Source organism: Gavia stellata, chromosome 26 (genome assembly GCF_030936135.1).
Source record: "Gavia stellata isolate bGavSte3 chromosome 26, bGavSte3.hap2, whole genome shotgun sequence".
NCBI lineage: Eukaryota > Metazoa > Chordata > Aves > Gaviiformes > Gaviidae > Gavia > Gavia stellata.
In genome coordinates this window covers 7,070,997-7,088,000 of record NC_082619.1, presented here as the reverse complement: position 1 = coordinate 7,088,000, position 17,004 = coordinate 7,070,997, and the positions used below count along the sequence as shown (strand labels likewise).

The following is a 17,004-nucleotide window of genomic DNA, read 5'->3' as shown; positions in this document are numbered from 1 at the left end:
ATGATCATGTGAGGAAGCCCTCTGTAGCATTTCATCAGTTGCTCACGCCCATAGTGTCAGACCAACACACAGATAATGTTTCCTCCTGTTATGCTACTTGTCTGTCTCACTCTAGCAAATTTTGGAGGCCCAAGGGAACAAGTAGTAATTTTGGAGGGCCAAGGGAACAAATAGTGCTGTCATATCCACTGACCTACCACGGGCAGCATATAGTTGTGCTTTTCAGAACCTGGAAGCACATGTTCTGCATAGATTCTATGTGTGTATGTACTTGTATGTCCAAAAGTCTATGTAACATTCTCATTGTATGTGTATTGCATGTACTTGGGAATGAAATGTATAGGGCTGTCCTTCGTTTGTGATCTTTGTGTTACAATTTCCTCATCTGCTCAGAAAAAAGGGGAAATAATACTGCTTTGACAAACTGATTCATTGACAACCGTAAGTGTTCTGATACACTTGGAGAAAGGCCCTCCAGAAGTGTGTTTATTCTGGGCAAAAAGGAAATCCTTCTTTATGGGCTTGCTCAAGACTACGAGATTCTTAGGCAGAAACTAAGTGTCCTTGGTCTCTCTAAAAGAGGGGAAACAACTTCCCAACTTGTTCGAAAAAAAGAAAAGGCTGTTTTGAATCTCAGAACTAAGCACTGAAAGAGCTTCCAGCCTTGCCTTTTGACAACTTGTTAGCACAACAGCTCCAATCCACCCAAGAAATAAGAACATTCATCTGACTTATCCATCCTCTCCTCCTATTCATGGCTAAAAATTTGCCCTTTCCCTGCATGTCCACCACAGTTCATTGTTAGGCATTGGGCCACTCCAGTTGCTTGTTCCTCTGCCCATCAGCTGCCTGGCAAAACTGACACACACATCTGAGCGGCAAACGCCAATCTCAATACAAATGAACTTGAACTGTGGACTGAATAACAAAACCGATTCCCCCTCCCTCTCTCTCTGCCTCTCCTTCTCTCTCTTGTTTTTCAAGCACACTCTCTTACCGGGTTCCAGCTGCCTCATTAGAGGGAGCAGCCTTTATTCTGTGTTTCACCTGTACTTGAAGCGCTAGCGTTTTCTGCTTGTTGAGAGAATGGTTTGTGTACTCTAGGGAGTGATAAAGCTATAGGAAACGTGACAGTGGAGGGAGCTGGGTGACGGTAAGGGACAATGTCCAGCTTTTCTTCTTTTTCTTAGCAATCAGAAGTAGGTCTGACTGCCACAAGGTATAGTGTGATGAGTTGGTTTAGTCCTCAGCAGGGTGGGAGAAGGGGTCTTTGAAGAACCTCTTCAAGCCTGTTTTGCAGAGCCGTCCCTCCAAGTACTAAACAACATAGAAACCCTGACCAGCTCTCTACTCTATGTCAGGTTTTCCTGGTTTACTCCCAAATTGGAAAGAATTTCCCAGATAGCTGCATACTAACTGTGTATAGGGGATATTCAGGCAGTGGCAGGGATCTGTGTTTTAGGGGAGAAGATGGGAATTCTGTATTATTGCAAGATTCAGAAGTAGAAATTTTGTGAAAGCTTCTAGAATTAGCAGATCTGGATGTAGCATATGGCTTCAAAATCTGTCCTTGCTTTCACAGACAGCTGCTTGCTCAGAACAAAACGCAGTGCTGCACTTGTGTTTCACAGTGGTTAGTGTCCAAACACAAGGCAGTTAATATCCAACACAGAAAAATCAAAATCCTTGTGCTTCTTACACCCCCTTAGGCACTGGGAAAGGGAAATGGCCTTGTATTTGTATCACTGACCTGTTGCACACAAAAAATAGAAGTCCAGCTTTTCCATGGGTTTACTGCATGATGTTGTGTATACTGTTCATCTCTCTTTGCATCCATTTGGGAATTGGAAGCGTGGCTTGCAATCTTTGTTCTTTGCTGGGTTTGTGTCTTTTGTTTATTTAGTTTATAGCCCATTCAGGGAAAGATCTGTCTCCTACAATGTACTTGTATGGTTCCCAACATAATAGGCCTGGATTTCTGTTGGGACCTTCAGATGCTTTTGTGATATAAATACAATGATTTCTATTTTTAAGAAACCAAAAATCTTTCACATATTAAAGTCCAATGAATACAGGAGGAAGATTATTTAGAAACATGCTGGGTAAAATTTAACTCAATTTACTGTCCATTTTAATAATATTTTTCCTTGTATTTTACATAAATTCCAAATGCAAAGAGTGAACTGAACAAGAGACGTTCCAAATGTTGATTGTATTTACTGAGCTACTGCAGATCTGCATTTGTAGCTAAACTCAGAGAGTGATTTTTAAAAGACATTACAAAATTTGTACTATCTTCAAATGTGAAAGAATATTCTAACATGCTGGCTGTGTGCATGGATGCAGGCAAACTTTGCTGTGTAATTCCAGCTGATGTTACAAATTTTGTCTAGCTAAAATAATGAAGTCAGTGCTTTGAAAATGCTTTGGAGACATTCTCTTGCTTCAGAATATTAAAGTAATGCTAAGGTTCAGGGATCTCAGAACATTTTTATGCTACAATAATTTTCTCAAAACAAAACAAAGGGACCATCTATGATATCTATAAGAATAAAAATCTCCTTTAAGCGGCGTGTGAGCCCTCTAGTGGGATTCACTGTGTTGTTCTAGTCCCCAGCCAGAGCAGCAGACTGTGCAATTACCTACTGTTTGCATTTTACCTGTATGTGATAAACAAGATTCTTTTAGACCCTACTGAGCCTCTGTGCTTTCCTCGTGCAATTTGAGTTTTGTAACCTGTATGTCTTCTTCCATCCTTTTTACAGCTGTCCCTTCTTTCTGCAGATTTACAGTCTTCTCCTGTGTGAACCTCCTCCTGAGGCATTCCTGAGGGCAGGATGAGAGGCAGGGTTAAAGTGCAGTTAGATTCAAGTTTTGAGGAGCTGTGGTTCTGCCCTGATAGCTCTGTTCCCTGCCTGTAACAGAGAACCACAAGCAGAATCACAGTGTGTCTGTTCTTACTTCCTTCACTGAACAAAAAAAAAAAAAGAAATCTAATTTCAAGTGTAAAGATTAAGGTGAGGTGACCAAATGGGGACTTACATCAAAAAGTGGCAAATTTTAAAAGGAATAAAGATGGGAAGAGAGGAGGAATGAAAGGACAGGAAGAAAGGGATAGAAAGAACGAGGAAATATCCCACTGACCACAGCTGAGTCAGGTTCAGAAATCACTGAAATCCCTCATTTTGCTCTTTCGAATGAAAGCCAAAGGTGATTCCTAGACAGAGGTCCTGGGACAGTAATTGCTTTATTTCCAGGTATCTGGAACACAGGCTGAAGCTGTACAGAGGATTTATTAGTCAATGCCAGGCTAGCTTCTTGTCCATTTTGGCCAGCCTAGCATAAACTTTCCCAAAACACCAAGCTCTTGGCATCCCCAGAGACTGCTATTGGAGCTGCTGGAACGAAGAGTATTTGGACGGACAGTGGGAATGAGTACTGCTTCATGTTCCTTGGACTCTGTCACTGCCACAGTGAATATACTTAAGAGATCTTGTGAAAGCAGCCTATATCCATTTACCTTAGTAGATCTACGTTTTCTGCCCAGAACCTGGGCAAGTCCAGCATGTATAGCCACTTTAAAGTCTGAAGTCGCTGTGAAAAGTCAAGGATTAATCTGGCATCTGAAATCCCCCACACAAACCATTTCAAATAATGAGGAAATTTTTATATAATTCTTGGTCTGCTTGTGGGTAATGCATGAACTTAGAAAGGAGCTATATTCAATGAATACACTATTCATGACTCGCAGCTCCCTATTCTCATTTGATACTGTAGTTGTTCCCCACATTGAATTCTTCTTTGTGTTGCCCACAGCTACACCTGCCTTCTGCTGGGATACTGTTAAATCCCTCACCTTAGGCTGGGGCAGTACAGTAATGGGTGTCCAGGAGCTGCAGAGATGATTCGGTCTGTCTCATTTCCCAATAAAAGGCTCCATTTGGATCTGGTAGAAAATGCTGGGTTATAGAGGACACAAAACTAAGCATCTTCCTGCTTGCTGTCATCAAAGATTTCATGGTATTTTTCTTAAGGGAAGGACAGTGCAGTCTCCTGCACAGTTAAGTTTTGGCAATGCTATTCCTAGTTATGTCTGTCCTTCTGCTATCAGATCAGTTAGCTGTGGATCCAACCATCCTGAAAACTTCCTCAGAGGGAAGGGAGGCATCTACTCAGACACATGGACACAACCCTGTCAGGTACATGGAGCACATTTAACATGTCCCGCAGGATTAACGGAGTGGCTTCTCTTCCCACAGTGGTGAATCAGTGGTTGGTAAGGACACCTCAGCTGTCTGGTTTTGGCTGCTGAGACATACAGAGCAAGGCAGAGGATAGGCAGGGTCCTAACTGCCAAGCCAAGAGTCCGCAAAGTGAAAAATCATCACAAAACCGCCAAGGAGATATCTTACAGTGTTGGTGGTTTTTTTGTTACTTTGCTGTATCAGTCATGTGAATGTGCATGATACTTAGCAGAGAGAGTAGAGACAGCCAAGGACCCTGTGGTCTTTTCATGTGTGTCATTTCATGCGTGTCATTTCATGCCAGTAGAAAGCATGTGTACTCCTACGCAGATAAGCTTTTTAGAAGATGTACTTCTCTGAGAGTCTGGATATATCCTATAGTTCTGTATGAGTATTATATATGTAACTATTTTATCATAAATAGTGCGTATCTCAACTGCGGGGGTTATTTTTCAGGGAAATTTAACTACAGGAGGATGAGAGTGAACCCCTTAGAAGGACCTTAGGCAGCAGGTAGTTGTGCCAGCACTGCTAGCACCTGGGAACGCAAAGAAAAAATTACTGTTGTGTCTGAAGGAGGGAGAACTTCATCCCAAAGGCAGGCAGGCTGTGTGTGTTCGGGTCTGCCACACCAGCTGGGCTGCCCACACCATTTAAAGCCAGCACCTGGTCTCCAGGCAGGGCAGATGAGGAGACCAGTCACCTCCCGGGGACAGTCAGCACTGAGCTGAACAGACTTTGACACCTTGACGCACGGATGCTCTCGCCGTTTCACCGAGTCTTCTCAGGACAGCCGGTACCTCGGGAAAGAATAAGATCCTTTGTGCTGCTTCAGGGCTTTTTCTCTGCCAGTACAGGCAGCATTTAACACCTGACACAGAGTATTTCAACAGAATGTTAGAAATGATCACATTCCCTGTGAAAACCCTGGTGTCCCTGCAGTTGCTCAGACTCTCCTCTGACTGCCACGGGGACATTAAACCTTCAGCAGTTTGCCTCTCTGAAGGCGGATTTTGGTTCCCTGCCTGGAAAAACAGTAGGCGAAATAGTAAAACCTTAAATTCGAACATGTGTAAGTTATACATCTTATTTCCATTTTCAAGCAACATTCCCTCAGTAAGACATGAGGAAAAAATTACCATCTGCCTTAGAATATCTCGGTGGAGCATTTATCTCCCAGCCATGATAAGTGAATTTCAGTAATTTCTCCCTCCCCCCCCATTCAGATTAAGAAACAAATTTGTTTAGTGTCCAGACTTGGAAGTCTTGCCAGCTGAACTCGGAGGGTGGGATTTGGTGCACTGTCATAGTTCTTACCCTTCAGCGAATGGTTTCCTCCCAAGCCACTTTGCTTCTGGCAGAGAAGGACGGCTGTGCAATTAAAGCAGTGGACTAAACTGCACTGGGTATGGGCTCTGTGCTCGCTTTGCATAGAGGTTGCACACTAATGCACCCTTGTAAAGGTGCGGGCAATAACGCTGCCCTTCCCTGGTACATTCTTCAGAGCTGGGATGTGCTGTGTGCACGTGGCAGGCTGTGGACTGGTATTTTAAGTGACCTCTAGAGCTAAAAGCATGAGTTACTACTGCAGCTGGAGAAAAACAAAATCTGTGCTCCCTATCTGTGGTTTGGAGGCTCATAATTCTCCCAGGGCAGGACAGAGAAAGTCTATTGCTTGCCAAGGGGCTGCATGTAGTCCAGGTCTTAGCACTGTGCCACCTGAGTTGCTAAATGTTCCCTCCTCATCACTCCATCACCTCAGAAGTAAAACTGGGGCCAGAGCCTTTTTCGCACACAGTTTCTGTGGTCTGAAGTTCTTGACTCACGCCTAAGGCACCTAAGATTTCTAGATTTCCTATCCAAGTAGTAGACAAGCCTGGGACTGTTTCACTGTTAAAAAAAGACAAGATCAGTTACATTCAGCCCTGTATAAATAAGACTCTTTCGATACCATGCTAATACTGTAGTATTCTCCTGTGACTATCCTGTCATTTTGGCATGGGTATTTTGTGTTCTTAGTTAATGAAATGAAGGGGGGGGGTATCTGTATTTCTGATTAGCTCTGCAGAAAAGCCTTAGGTCATGAGGTGAGAAGTACAGCCTTTCAGTCACTTGATAGACTCCATTGTAACAGAAAGATGGTGTGCAGAGTTGTATTTAACATAATGCAAGAGTGAAACAGTCCAACATGGGCTCCTAGGAGCATCAAGCTGTATCTGAAGGATTGCGGCTGAGCAATAAAGGATAAAGGGGGAGTGGGGGGTGTAACCTGGAACCAATAGACCAATGTGATAGGCACTTGCTTTTTATTTGATTAATGAATTTTGATTATTTCAGAGGTATTGAGTATGACCTTACAGATACCATTGCCTTTGTCTGAAAGTCACTCTTCTTTGCACCTCCAACTCTTTTTCCTCCAACTGGTTTCATTATCAGAGATCCCCTCCCCCTCCATGAGACTTGTGATTCATAGATCACCTTATGACATTCATGTGACAGGCCAGGAGTGGCCTCTCCCACATTTCAGAAGCTCCCCTTAATTTTTCACCTTCAGGATACTTGCCATTTCTGTGACCCAAGCCTCCTTCAGCTACAGCAAGGATGAAAGGTGCATAATAATGACAAGTCATCTGTTTCCTTTCGCATTTCAGGGAGTCCCCCGTAGACTGTAGTGTGAACAAATGCAGCAAACTCGTCGGAGCAGGGACAGAGTCCAACCCAATGAGTTACAGCACCTACATGGATGAGAAGAACGGGCCTCCTCCCAACATGACCACCAATGAGAGGAGAGTCATTGTCCCAGCAGGTACCACCACCATCAAACTGTTTCGTATTTCCTTGCACTGCCTTAAATATCCAGCTGAACATATAAGGCTTGTTTATCCACTCTCTGAGGAATTCTTTTTCTTACAAACCATGTAAAAAGTAAGGAAGATATCAGAGTTTCTGGTTGGTGGGAATTTCCCATGTCCCAGTATATGTTCTCCCTTGAATGAGAATAAGAAGTGGATTATTAGTGCTGCTTCTTTTTTTCTTTTGTTTTGTTTTTCTGGAATGAAGTGTTGTTTTGGTGTGTTGAACGAAATCCATCTCCTGTAATGTGTTAGAGGAGAATCTGCAGTGCTTCCTGGGACATGCATGATGTGATCAAAGAGCACAGTTCATAGGCAAGAACAAGCATGAAGTGGACCTAAAGTGTAGCTCCCATGATGCTCTGCAGGATCCAGATGCACTTTCATGTCATATTGATTCAAAATGAGCTATTTTGTTTTCATTTTTTTGTTAGAAGTAGAAAACCAGAAAAATTATATTTTGCAGGAACTACATTAACCTTCCAAAAATTGTTACACAGAAACATTCCTGTCCAGTTCTCTGTTTGTATTTGATATCCACATCTGCTGTCTGAAATTGGCAGGAGGCATTAGATACATTTGGATAGTCAAGGATGAGAGCTGCTGTGGCAGGCAACCGGTAAAGTCTAAACCTGGAACGAGAGGGAGTCTTTTCCCTACAAAGTTATAAACACCATAGATATAAACAGGCTAGCCCAGGAACTTTCCAGCAAGGGAGATACTATGAGCCAACTCCCGGCACAATTTACGTACCAAAACTTCCACGGATTTCAAGGGGTGCAGCTTTTCACCCAGTGTTGTGAGGGTTTCACTGAGGATTGTAGCTGATTCAAGCAGATGAACTGTTGGCAGAAAGAAATGTACTTGTGGAATTTAGCTCTGTTTTCTGATTGTGGCTTGACCACGAACAGATGATAATTCCCAAGCATTTGTTTGCCATTTAGGATGAAAAGGAAAACCTTGAACTGAATGTAGTGAAGGGAAGCCAATAAAAGATTGACAGCAAATCTCAAAGTACCGTTTAAGCTGTTGTTAGGATCTGCTTAGAGAGACTGGCTAACCTAATTGGTGACAGCATCAGATATGTTTTCAGCGCCAGCATTGCCTAGAAAGGTGTTAGCTGATACCAACTAGTCATTATATTATTAAAGATATTCAAGAGGGAATATTTATTGTGCTCTTCACCATGCTATTTATGCATATTTAAAAAGACCAAGGGTGGGCTAACGTTTAGCGTTGTTGTTGAAATAGGGGAAATTACTTTTAGTGCCCTCAGTGGAAGAGAAGGTTTAAAATCCCCTCTTTGAAGGAAACTGAAAAAAAGGACTTTTTTCCCCCTCATGAGCATTCACAAATCAAAACCTTGATATACTTGTGAAATAGCAGTGATTTACCAGACTTTGGAAGACAATAATGAACATCATCCCAGATCTCTGGCTGCAGGATATGAGGCCCAATTCATCCAAGAAAGGCATTTGGAAATTTTAATATAATCCAGAGTAAAGATTTATAGCACATTAGGGTGAAGATAGGCAAGAATAATGTCACATTAGGGTTGCAATAGTAATAATAATGAACTCTAAGCCATGTTTCAAGAAGGCAGTTTTTCAGAGACCATTGAATGTCTTTTGCAGTGACAAATAGGCTGAATGAATATCTGAAATTCAAAAGTGTTTGTTTAAAGGGAGACCACAAATTCACTATGCCCTCTAAATGTTGGGGTTTCTTTCAAAACTCAAGACAAATAACTCTTTCAATTGAAAAAAAAAAAGAATCCTCCCTTGAATACTTGCATTGTAAAATTTGCAGTCTTTTGCCAGTGCTTAGAAAGCAGAATTTAAATTAGCTATTGCCAAAATGTAAAGGAAATCAAGCTTTCTTTCCCAAAGCAGACTTGCAAAGGTATGGGGTTGTAAGTTCCATGATTAGAATTCAGTTTTAAGCAACTCAGGTTTACTAGAAATTCAGTGAGGAAATGCCATGGTTATAATTTCAATATTCCTTGGTCTTACTTCTCCATTTCATGCTGTTATTCTGGAACTCAGGTGCCCAGGAATGCACCAGGTATAGCCACTACCTGATCTTTTGTGTCAAGGGATCCCTGCAGCCCAAGCACACACAGTTTACAGTCCTGGGCCAAGGCATTATTTTATACACTATGAAATGTGTGGCAGAGGCATGTCTTGTCCCTCCCCAAAGCACAACCTACCAGCTGTGTGATGGCTACATGTTTCTGATCCATTTTCTCAACTGCCTCGGGACCTGAGGTGTTTGAGGTTTATCTTAAAGGAATGTACCAGCTGTGATGGACAGATCAAACATCTCCAAAGTTTAAGCTTGACTTTGCAATCCTCTCCAGCTGCAATGGAACATGAATTTGCAGCTTAAGTTTTGAAATGGGATACATGGGGAGAAGCAGCACAGGAAACATCTGAAAATGCAGATACGCTCTGAAAATGACTCTGTAAAAATGGTATCGTGGCACAAATTCTTGCTGGGACTTTCTGATCTAATGCTGTTTTTGAAACTCAAAGGATGATTTCTTTTTTTAACTACTGATGCAGCAAACCATCACCATGGGGTCTGAAACTCCAGCCGGGTTCAATCTCTCTCTTACGTCATCACCAGCAATAAAGATTCCACAGCTGGAGCTTTGCTGACAGTTGATAATGATGCATGAGACAGTATAAAATCCACATTGCCCTCCAATAGCTGTGTTGGTTTTACATGGCTAGCGGAGGTAGAATTGTGTTCTTGTCAGCGGGGTGAACAAATGTGACTCAGAGATACATGGCAAGCTGTTCTGTTTAAGCAATAATATTTCTTTTCAGAGTCCCTTTGCTGACCGTAAATACCACCATTCTCAGACTTTAAAATGCCATCTGTTGGGACTTTGTAATGCACTTGCGAAGGATGGTGTGACTTACACAGCACTGATGTAATTATATAGCATTGCAGAACCGAAGCTGTGACAAGCATACCCTTTCAAAGGCGCGAGTTTGGTTTTGGAAGCTTTTTTCCAGAGGGAGAAAAGTCACAGTCAAATGTCAGTAACATTGTTCCCAAGCATAGGTATAAGATCCAGGCACATGGGAGACAATCAAGAGAACTTACCCTGCCAGTGGGTCAGTGTGATCAGTTTATACGCACAGTACTTTTTCATCTTGGCAAAATGCATTGGAATCAGTAAATGAAATCCATTTGGTTGTGGAAACAATGGTTAATGCTTTGACTGGGCTACAGTGAGTGCTAGAGGCTTGAGGCTTGCGTATAGAGTTACCATCCTTTGTGCTTTCCTGCCAGATCCCACCCTATGGACCCAGGAACATGTGCGCCAGTGGCTGGAATGGGCTATAAAGGAGTATGGATTAATGGAGATTGACACCACCATCTTCCAGAATATGGATGGCAAGGAGCTCTGCAAGATGAACAAGGATGACTTCCTCCGAACCACCTCCCTCTACAACACAGAAGTTCTGTTGTCTCACCTCAGTTACCTCAGGGAAAGTAAGTATTGCCCTGAGTCATGCCAGCCCTAGCGTGACTTGCTGATAGGATAAGCTGCCATGAGTACTGAACTTCTAGGGCTCTTCTTGCAGGGTAAATAGTAGTAAGGATGAGGGAAAAAGAACAGAGAAAGGCAAGCAGAGTAAGCAAACAAGGAAGAGAGAGACTAATAAAAAGTGGGTTGGAAAGTTAATTTTAACTTAGATGGAGTTAGTGGTGCTATCAGGGAGGTGAAGAACTAAGGAGGACTCTTAAGAAGATTAGATAGTCTTACAGATAATAAAAACAGCTGTGGCTATATGATAAAAATACAGAAATTTGCTGTGGAGATTAAACCAAACATTAACTGATGGACCACAGGCAACTTATTCCATAACTTTGCAGTTAGAGAGCTGTGTACTTTCCCCAAGGCTTCTGGTAAAGATTGCTTCAGAATAGGACCCACAACTGGCCAGAGCTGGAGATTTTCTATGTTCCTGGGGGCCCAGATTTGTTGGAAAGAGGAAAAAAATGCAAGAGCAATTCCACAAACATAAGTGCACTGAAGCAGACGTTGCGCGAATGACCTAGTACTCAAAGAACAAGTTTTGCTGAACCTCCGTATTGCTACTCTCTGCCCCGCACTAGTCTGATGGATCCAATACTCTTTTTTGCTGTATTAAGCCCCCAAGACAGAAGCTGTGAGCAGTCTTCCAAGCTCTCTGGAAAAGCACGCCACAGCAGCCCGAACAGGAATGACCACCTTATGGTTAGCACACGCTCTTGAGGCTGGGAGTCTTAGATTCAGACCTTTCTAAGACTTCCTGTGCAACCATGAGCATGTCCATAGCTTCCAAATGTCTCTTTGTCATCTATAAAATGGAGGTAAAAGCATTTCCTTTCTTCACAAAGGTGTGCTAAGGATAATTGTGTTATGATGAGGCCAGAGAACTTAGAGGTAAACCCCACATGCTCCAATACTTTTTCAAGTGAAATAGCTTTTATAGTAGTATAATTATTTGAGGACTGAAAAATCAGGGGAAGGTGCCATAAAGCAAGGTGGGAGGGCAGGGAGAGAAAGAAAAAAGTGTATTTTCTCCACTGGGAAATCAAATTGTGATGTAAAGGCAGCTGAAGATGTCTCCATCTGGCCAGTGCAATAAAGCAGCGAGACCGCATTTATTTAGGGTGTTTCTTCAAAGCTGTTCAGCGCTGGTCTCTCCCTGCCTCTCCTAAATTCAGTGGGAGTTTTACAGATTACAGTGGGACAGGAGTTAGCTCACAGATGGGTGCCTCTGTAAGCCCCACCTTTATTTTGTTTGAGAAGTCGAGCCAAAGAAATGATTCACAACAAATAACCAAATTGTTGGACTTGAACACTTTTTGTCCCTTGCGACTTCACAATAAAATAATTTCCCATCCAAAATAATTTGCAAATTTCATCCTGTTTCATCAGCAAAGAGCTGCTGGTTCACAGAACTTTTCAAGGTTATTGCAGACACAGAATAGCTTTATAACTAAGGTTTGCATACAGAATTACACACTTTTATGGGAAATCGTAAGGCAGTTTTGTGAAGCCAGTGTTGCTTTGGCCAAACCCGCTGACTTTGGCTAGGCAAATCAGACGCTTTGTAACCGGAAATGTTTTTTAATTCCCACAAGATAAATACTCAAGTGAGACACTTGAATTGTCTCATTGATAAGACTTGAGAATTGACAGACTGAGATGAAGAAGGAGTTGTATGGTTTTTGAATCAAAGAACCAGGCTGAATTTGAAAAGGTTGGCAGAAGAGTTGAATTCTTGTTGCTTTAGCTCCAGACAGCACCTTCAGTGATAGTCTCAAGTGTTAGGGATCCCATTACTTGGAGTGTCCAAAGAGAGCATCAGTGGAATTGCAGCCTTGGTCTCATGGCATAAGCCTGAAGACCTTGATTCAATTGCCACCTTTACCATTTGCTGCTGTCCATTTGTTTAGAGCAAATTCCTGGTTGATCCTACCTACCTTTAGATACCTGAAGTCCCTAAATTAGGAGTCTGGTCAAACTGGTCTCCGTTTATAGAAAAGAAGCAACAGGGCACATTCAGGATACTAGTCCCCTCGATCACACATCACCTTAAATGCCTGAAATTAGGAGGTATAACCCTTTGCCTCAATTCCTGTGTGCTTCAGTTTTACTTTCTGTAAAATGGAGCTAGTAATCCTGCCTTCTTATTGGTCTTGTCTGTTGAGATGGCAAATCTGTGGAACAGGGATTGTGTCTCATGTCTCTCAAGACCCAGCACAATGGAGTCCTAATGCAGTTGCAACATTTAAGTGCTGCTGCAATGCATGCTGAATAATAATCATAAAAATAGAATGTTCTGCCGGGGGAATGCCTACAATGATTTCTATGCTATTAAGCTAGCGCAAAACCCGAGCGACTTTGCTGGATTCAGACAAATTAGTTGTTCCAATTTTACGTGGATACATACGAAAGGAGAATTCAATCCCGGTCCATCCCCAGCTTTTACGATTATAAATTTCTGTCTGTGCAGCCCCTTGGGCTGTTCTAAGACGTCATGTGAGTGCTGTCCTTATTAAAGCAAGCTCCTGTCTGAGTGGAGGTCGGGCAGCCTCTGAAGAGCATTCCTTTCCGTGCAGCTGTTCCTAGCGCTGCCTAATGACAGTCTGGTTTCTGGATTGCTGGTTAACTCCCTCACGGAGTAACGCCTTCGAAAGAAGCATATTGTTTTTCCAGACCGATTTCCAGCGGATGTTTAGTGCCGAGCCTCTGAGCTCAGTGCCATGGGGAGATGGTCTTTTTTCACGAATTTTCCCCTTTTGTAAGGTTGTTTGTTTCAGAGACATCCAGCTCTGCTCCTGCTTAGGGTGGAGAATACTTGATGGCAACAAAACACAGGAAAACTTTGGGGAATTGCAGATCTATAGGCTAGATTACATCTCCCCAGTCTCTCTCTTGAAAGGTGTTTGTCCTCTCAGGCTGTTAAGCTGGATATGTGATGACTAGTGAATCCTCAACCTTGGTGTTTGTTTTCCAAGAAACAAAGCTGATCTGAACTTTCTGAGCCTGTTAGCTAGCCAGACAAAGAAACCTGATGAAAATTAGCTTCCTCAGAAGGTTTTCAATGTTTTACGCTCCTGATCGGGGTGAAAGCATTCTTAAAACTGCCTATGAAGTACGTTATTTTGGCACATCTGAGTCTTAAAACTGCCTATGAAGTACGTTATTTTGGCACATCTGAGTCTAGATTGAAAAACTAAACCGGTAACATCTGCAAGACCTCAACAAAAGCTCAATCTTAGTTTTGGAGATAGAAGGTTCAGATGAGTATACTCGAGGCTAAACCAAACTCGTGTCACAGCACCTTTAATCTTCAGGCAAAACTTAGGTCTGGATCAGAATCGTGCAGTTGTTTCCTGTTTCCGTAACCTGTTGAAGCAGTCAGGAATTCAGACATCTAAGACTTTCAGACTTAGCACACTCTATCCTTTGGAGTCCTTCAAAACAACCCCAGTAGTGTTTTTTTTTTTTTTACTGTACACCCCCCCCAGACAATTATCTTTCTTTAAGTGTTTCTTCCAGTTTCCTCTCCAAAATTGTGAAGCCATGCCTTGTCTTTATCTTCTTCTCATTCATCCACCTGCACCTTTGGACTCCAGACTGACTGACTGCTGTGCTGGTATCTTTTTCAAACACAGTCTGCCTGGTGAATCTTCTCCAGTCAGCCAGTGGGCAGTGGGAAGGGAGATTTGAATGTTTTCATGCTATGTTTGGGATGAATGTCAAAAGCAGCCTGAACTGTCATCTCCCGTCCTTTTCCTCTCTAGTTATGGGGGGTCGGCTGTGTGTGGTGTGTACAAACGAAAAGAGCCTGAAGGGGAAAGAATGAGACTGTGGTGAGAAGCAGAAGCAGAAAACTGCTTTGTGGTTTCAAGCCATATATTAATGCCAAACAAAACTATACTGCTAAATGCAGCAGAACCCTGATTCTATCAGGAGATGTGGAGGGAAGGGCACATGGCCTTCAGAAGGTGAGGATAAAAAAGACTTTCAGATTAAACGGAATTCAAGATTGTGAAACCAAGATGTTCCTGCATCTCGGAAGGATGAGCTGCCTTGTGAAAAGGAAGGCTTTATGAGGAAAAAACTCTCCTGCTCTGTTTTTCAGTCCTTTTCCATCTTCCTCTTTAGTTAATGCAAGGGAAATAAAAGAAGAAAGGAAGAGGTGGGGGGAACCATAAGATAACATGTTTAATATTAATTATAGGAGAATTGCCCTGCACTTTATTAATAATACCAGCATTTCCAGAAAGAGCTGATTTAATTTAAGGTGTCACTGACCCAGTGTGGGGTAGGGGGAATAAGAACAAAACGAAAATTCATCACAGCCGAAGTTTTGCCCAAGAGAGAGTAAGGGAGGGAGCAGCCTGGCCTCTGTCTGTCTGTCTGCTTCTCTCTGTCCTGATCTGTGTCTCTGGCTTTCTCTCTTTTCCTCCTTCATTGAAAAACCTTAATAGGAAACACATTTCCTCTTCTGTGGTGTTCCCACCAGAAACCTCAGACTGTCGGGCAAAGGTGAGAACTTTTAGCAATTAAACTGGGGGAGGCGCCGTCCCTTTCCAGTGGCTTGGGCTGCATTTTTTAGCGTAAAGTAGCTATAGGTTGATTGTACAGGCTTGTTCAGTGCTATTCATCACCCCACCCCCACCTCCTCAGCCAGTCAGTGCAACCAGGCATTTGCAGCCTATTTAGTCATAGAAAACTGCATTTCTGAATTCCCCAGCACTTCCCTGTCTGGGGCAAGGTAGGCTGGGCGTTGCATTCAGGATCTACTTCAAATAACCTGAAAAGGAGAGAGTGGTGGACAGGAGTTTCCCCACAGGTATTCGAGAAAGAAATGCCAAAGCCAGAAACCTTCTGATGAAAACATGAGTTAGGTGGACAAAGCTGTTGCAATTCCTCCAGCAGCAGCAAAAGACCAGCCAATCTCTCTAAATATTTAAGCCAATCACTTTGGCTATCTGCAACCTTCACAGCCAAGGTACCCTTGGGATCCCTTTGAACTCCTTCCCTCCTAGTTTATCCAGCCCCGGTCTTTTGAAACATCCCCTCTCTTGCAGCATCCGGTAGCATCCATCCTCCACTCCCTGTGAGTAGGCTTTGTTTTCCAACACTTTCTGCCTCTGTGTACATGGTGGCTTGTGCACGTCTTTGGCTTTGTTTGCATTTGGGGAAGAAAAGAAATCCATAGGAATACAGGACTAATAAGATCCAGCACCTGCAATGGCTATTACTTCTGGCAGTGAACTGCCTAATCCTCAGCTCTCACAGGAAAGTCAGACATACTGTGACTACTACTGAGGGGCAAGTGAGGTCAGTGTTATTTGGGATCATGTGGATCAGAGGAATGCAGAGACTGCATGGCTTTGTCACAAGATCCTAATCAGTTAGTATTATAGTACCTGCAAAAGAGGTATTCTTAGCCCTGCCAAAGAATCAGGGTCAGCATAATGTATACGGAAATCTGTACTGTTTGCTGCGTGTTGCTTAGGTCCAAGTACCTTAAATGGGACAGAATCTCACTGAATAGAGGGATATGTAGATACGAATAGCAGAAAGTGTCTGTAAGAGCACTTCTCGTCCATACCAATCCACGGTGAGATTGCTGCCCTGCTCCAGTTCACACCATCAGTCCCTACCAAGAAGGGCCCTGGGCCTTGTTGGCAATGTCACCGCCTGATGCAGTGGAAACATTTTCAAAGAGCTGTAGGAAAGGTGAGCCTAGAAGATTACGCAGGGTAAACACATATAACTAGACAACCATGAAATGTGTATTACATGCTGGCTTCCAAGAGCTCACAGACTCTCTTCCTCCATTTCCAGAAGAGTTTGCAGGAGAATCAAAGGAAAATGCTTAGAAAGGGACATTTCCACCACAGACTGAAAACCAAAGACCCTTCCAATGGGTTCTTTTTTGTGCTCCTCTTGAATAGTTTTATTTCAAGTGGGGCTGGGTGGAAAGACCACTCCGAACCAAGAAAGCTACTTTCAAACTCCACAAAGCATGGGAGATACTGGAATACCAGTGAGATTTGTGCAGCTGTTGGCCCAAAACCAAGCATGTGGCACTCTAAAAATGTTCATATCCTGACAGTGCAATTCATGTCACTTCTACTGTACGTTCCTCAAAGAGCAAATTTCTCTATCACAGCTAGAGAGAGGAAAGCTTCTTTCTTATCCTGCAATACAATCTGTGCCTTACTAATTTCTAGAGGCTCTGCTGTAATAGATATTGTATCTGTATAAATGTACTATAGAACCTCACCCTTTTATATCAGTTTTCAACGGCGGACATCAAGGTGTTCAGTGAAGGAGGCAAATGTCTTTATTCTGATTTGCAAGTGGAGAAACAGTAGCA

The 17,004-nt window shown here is 42.8% G+C and overlaps 1 protein-coding gene across 2 annotated transcripts in view; it reads left to right on the top strand.

The window, feature by feature from the left end:
- The window catches only part of FLI1 (Fli-1 proto-oncogene, ETS transcription factor), an 88,952-nt gene that overhangs the window by 52,149 nt on the left and 19,799 nt on the right, over window positions 1-17,004 (top strand). For both annotated transcript variants that reach the window (XM_059829803.1, XM_009815724.2), the window contains 2 exons: window positions 6,896-7,050; window positions 10,400-10,603. In XM_059829803.1, the coding sequence (XP_059685786.1) occupies window positions 6,896-7,050; window positions 10,400-10,603 (359 nt within the window). The remainder of the gene's footprint in view (window positions 1-6,895; window positions 7,051-10,399; window positions 10,604-17,004) is intronic.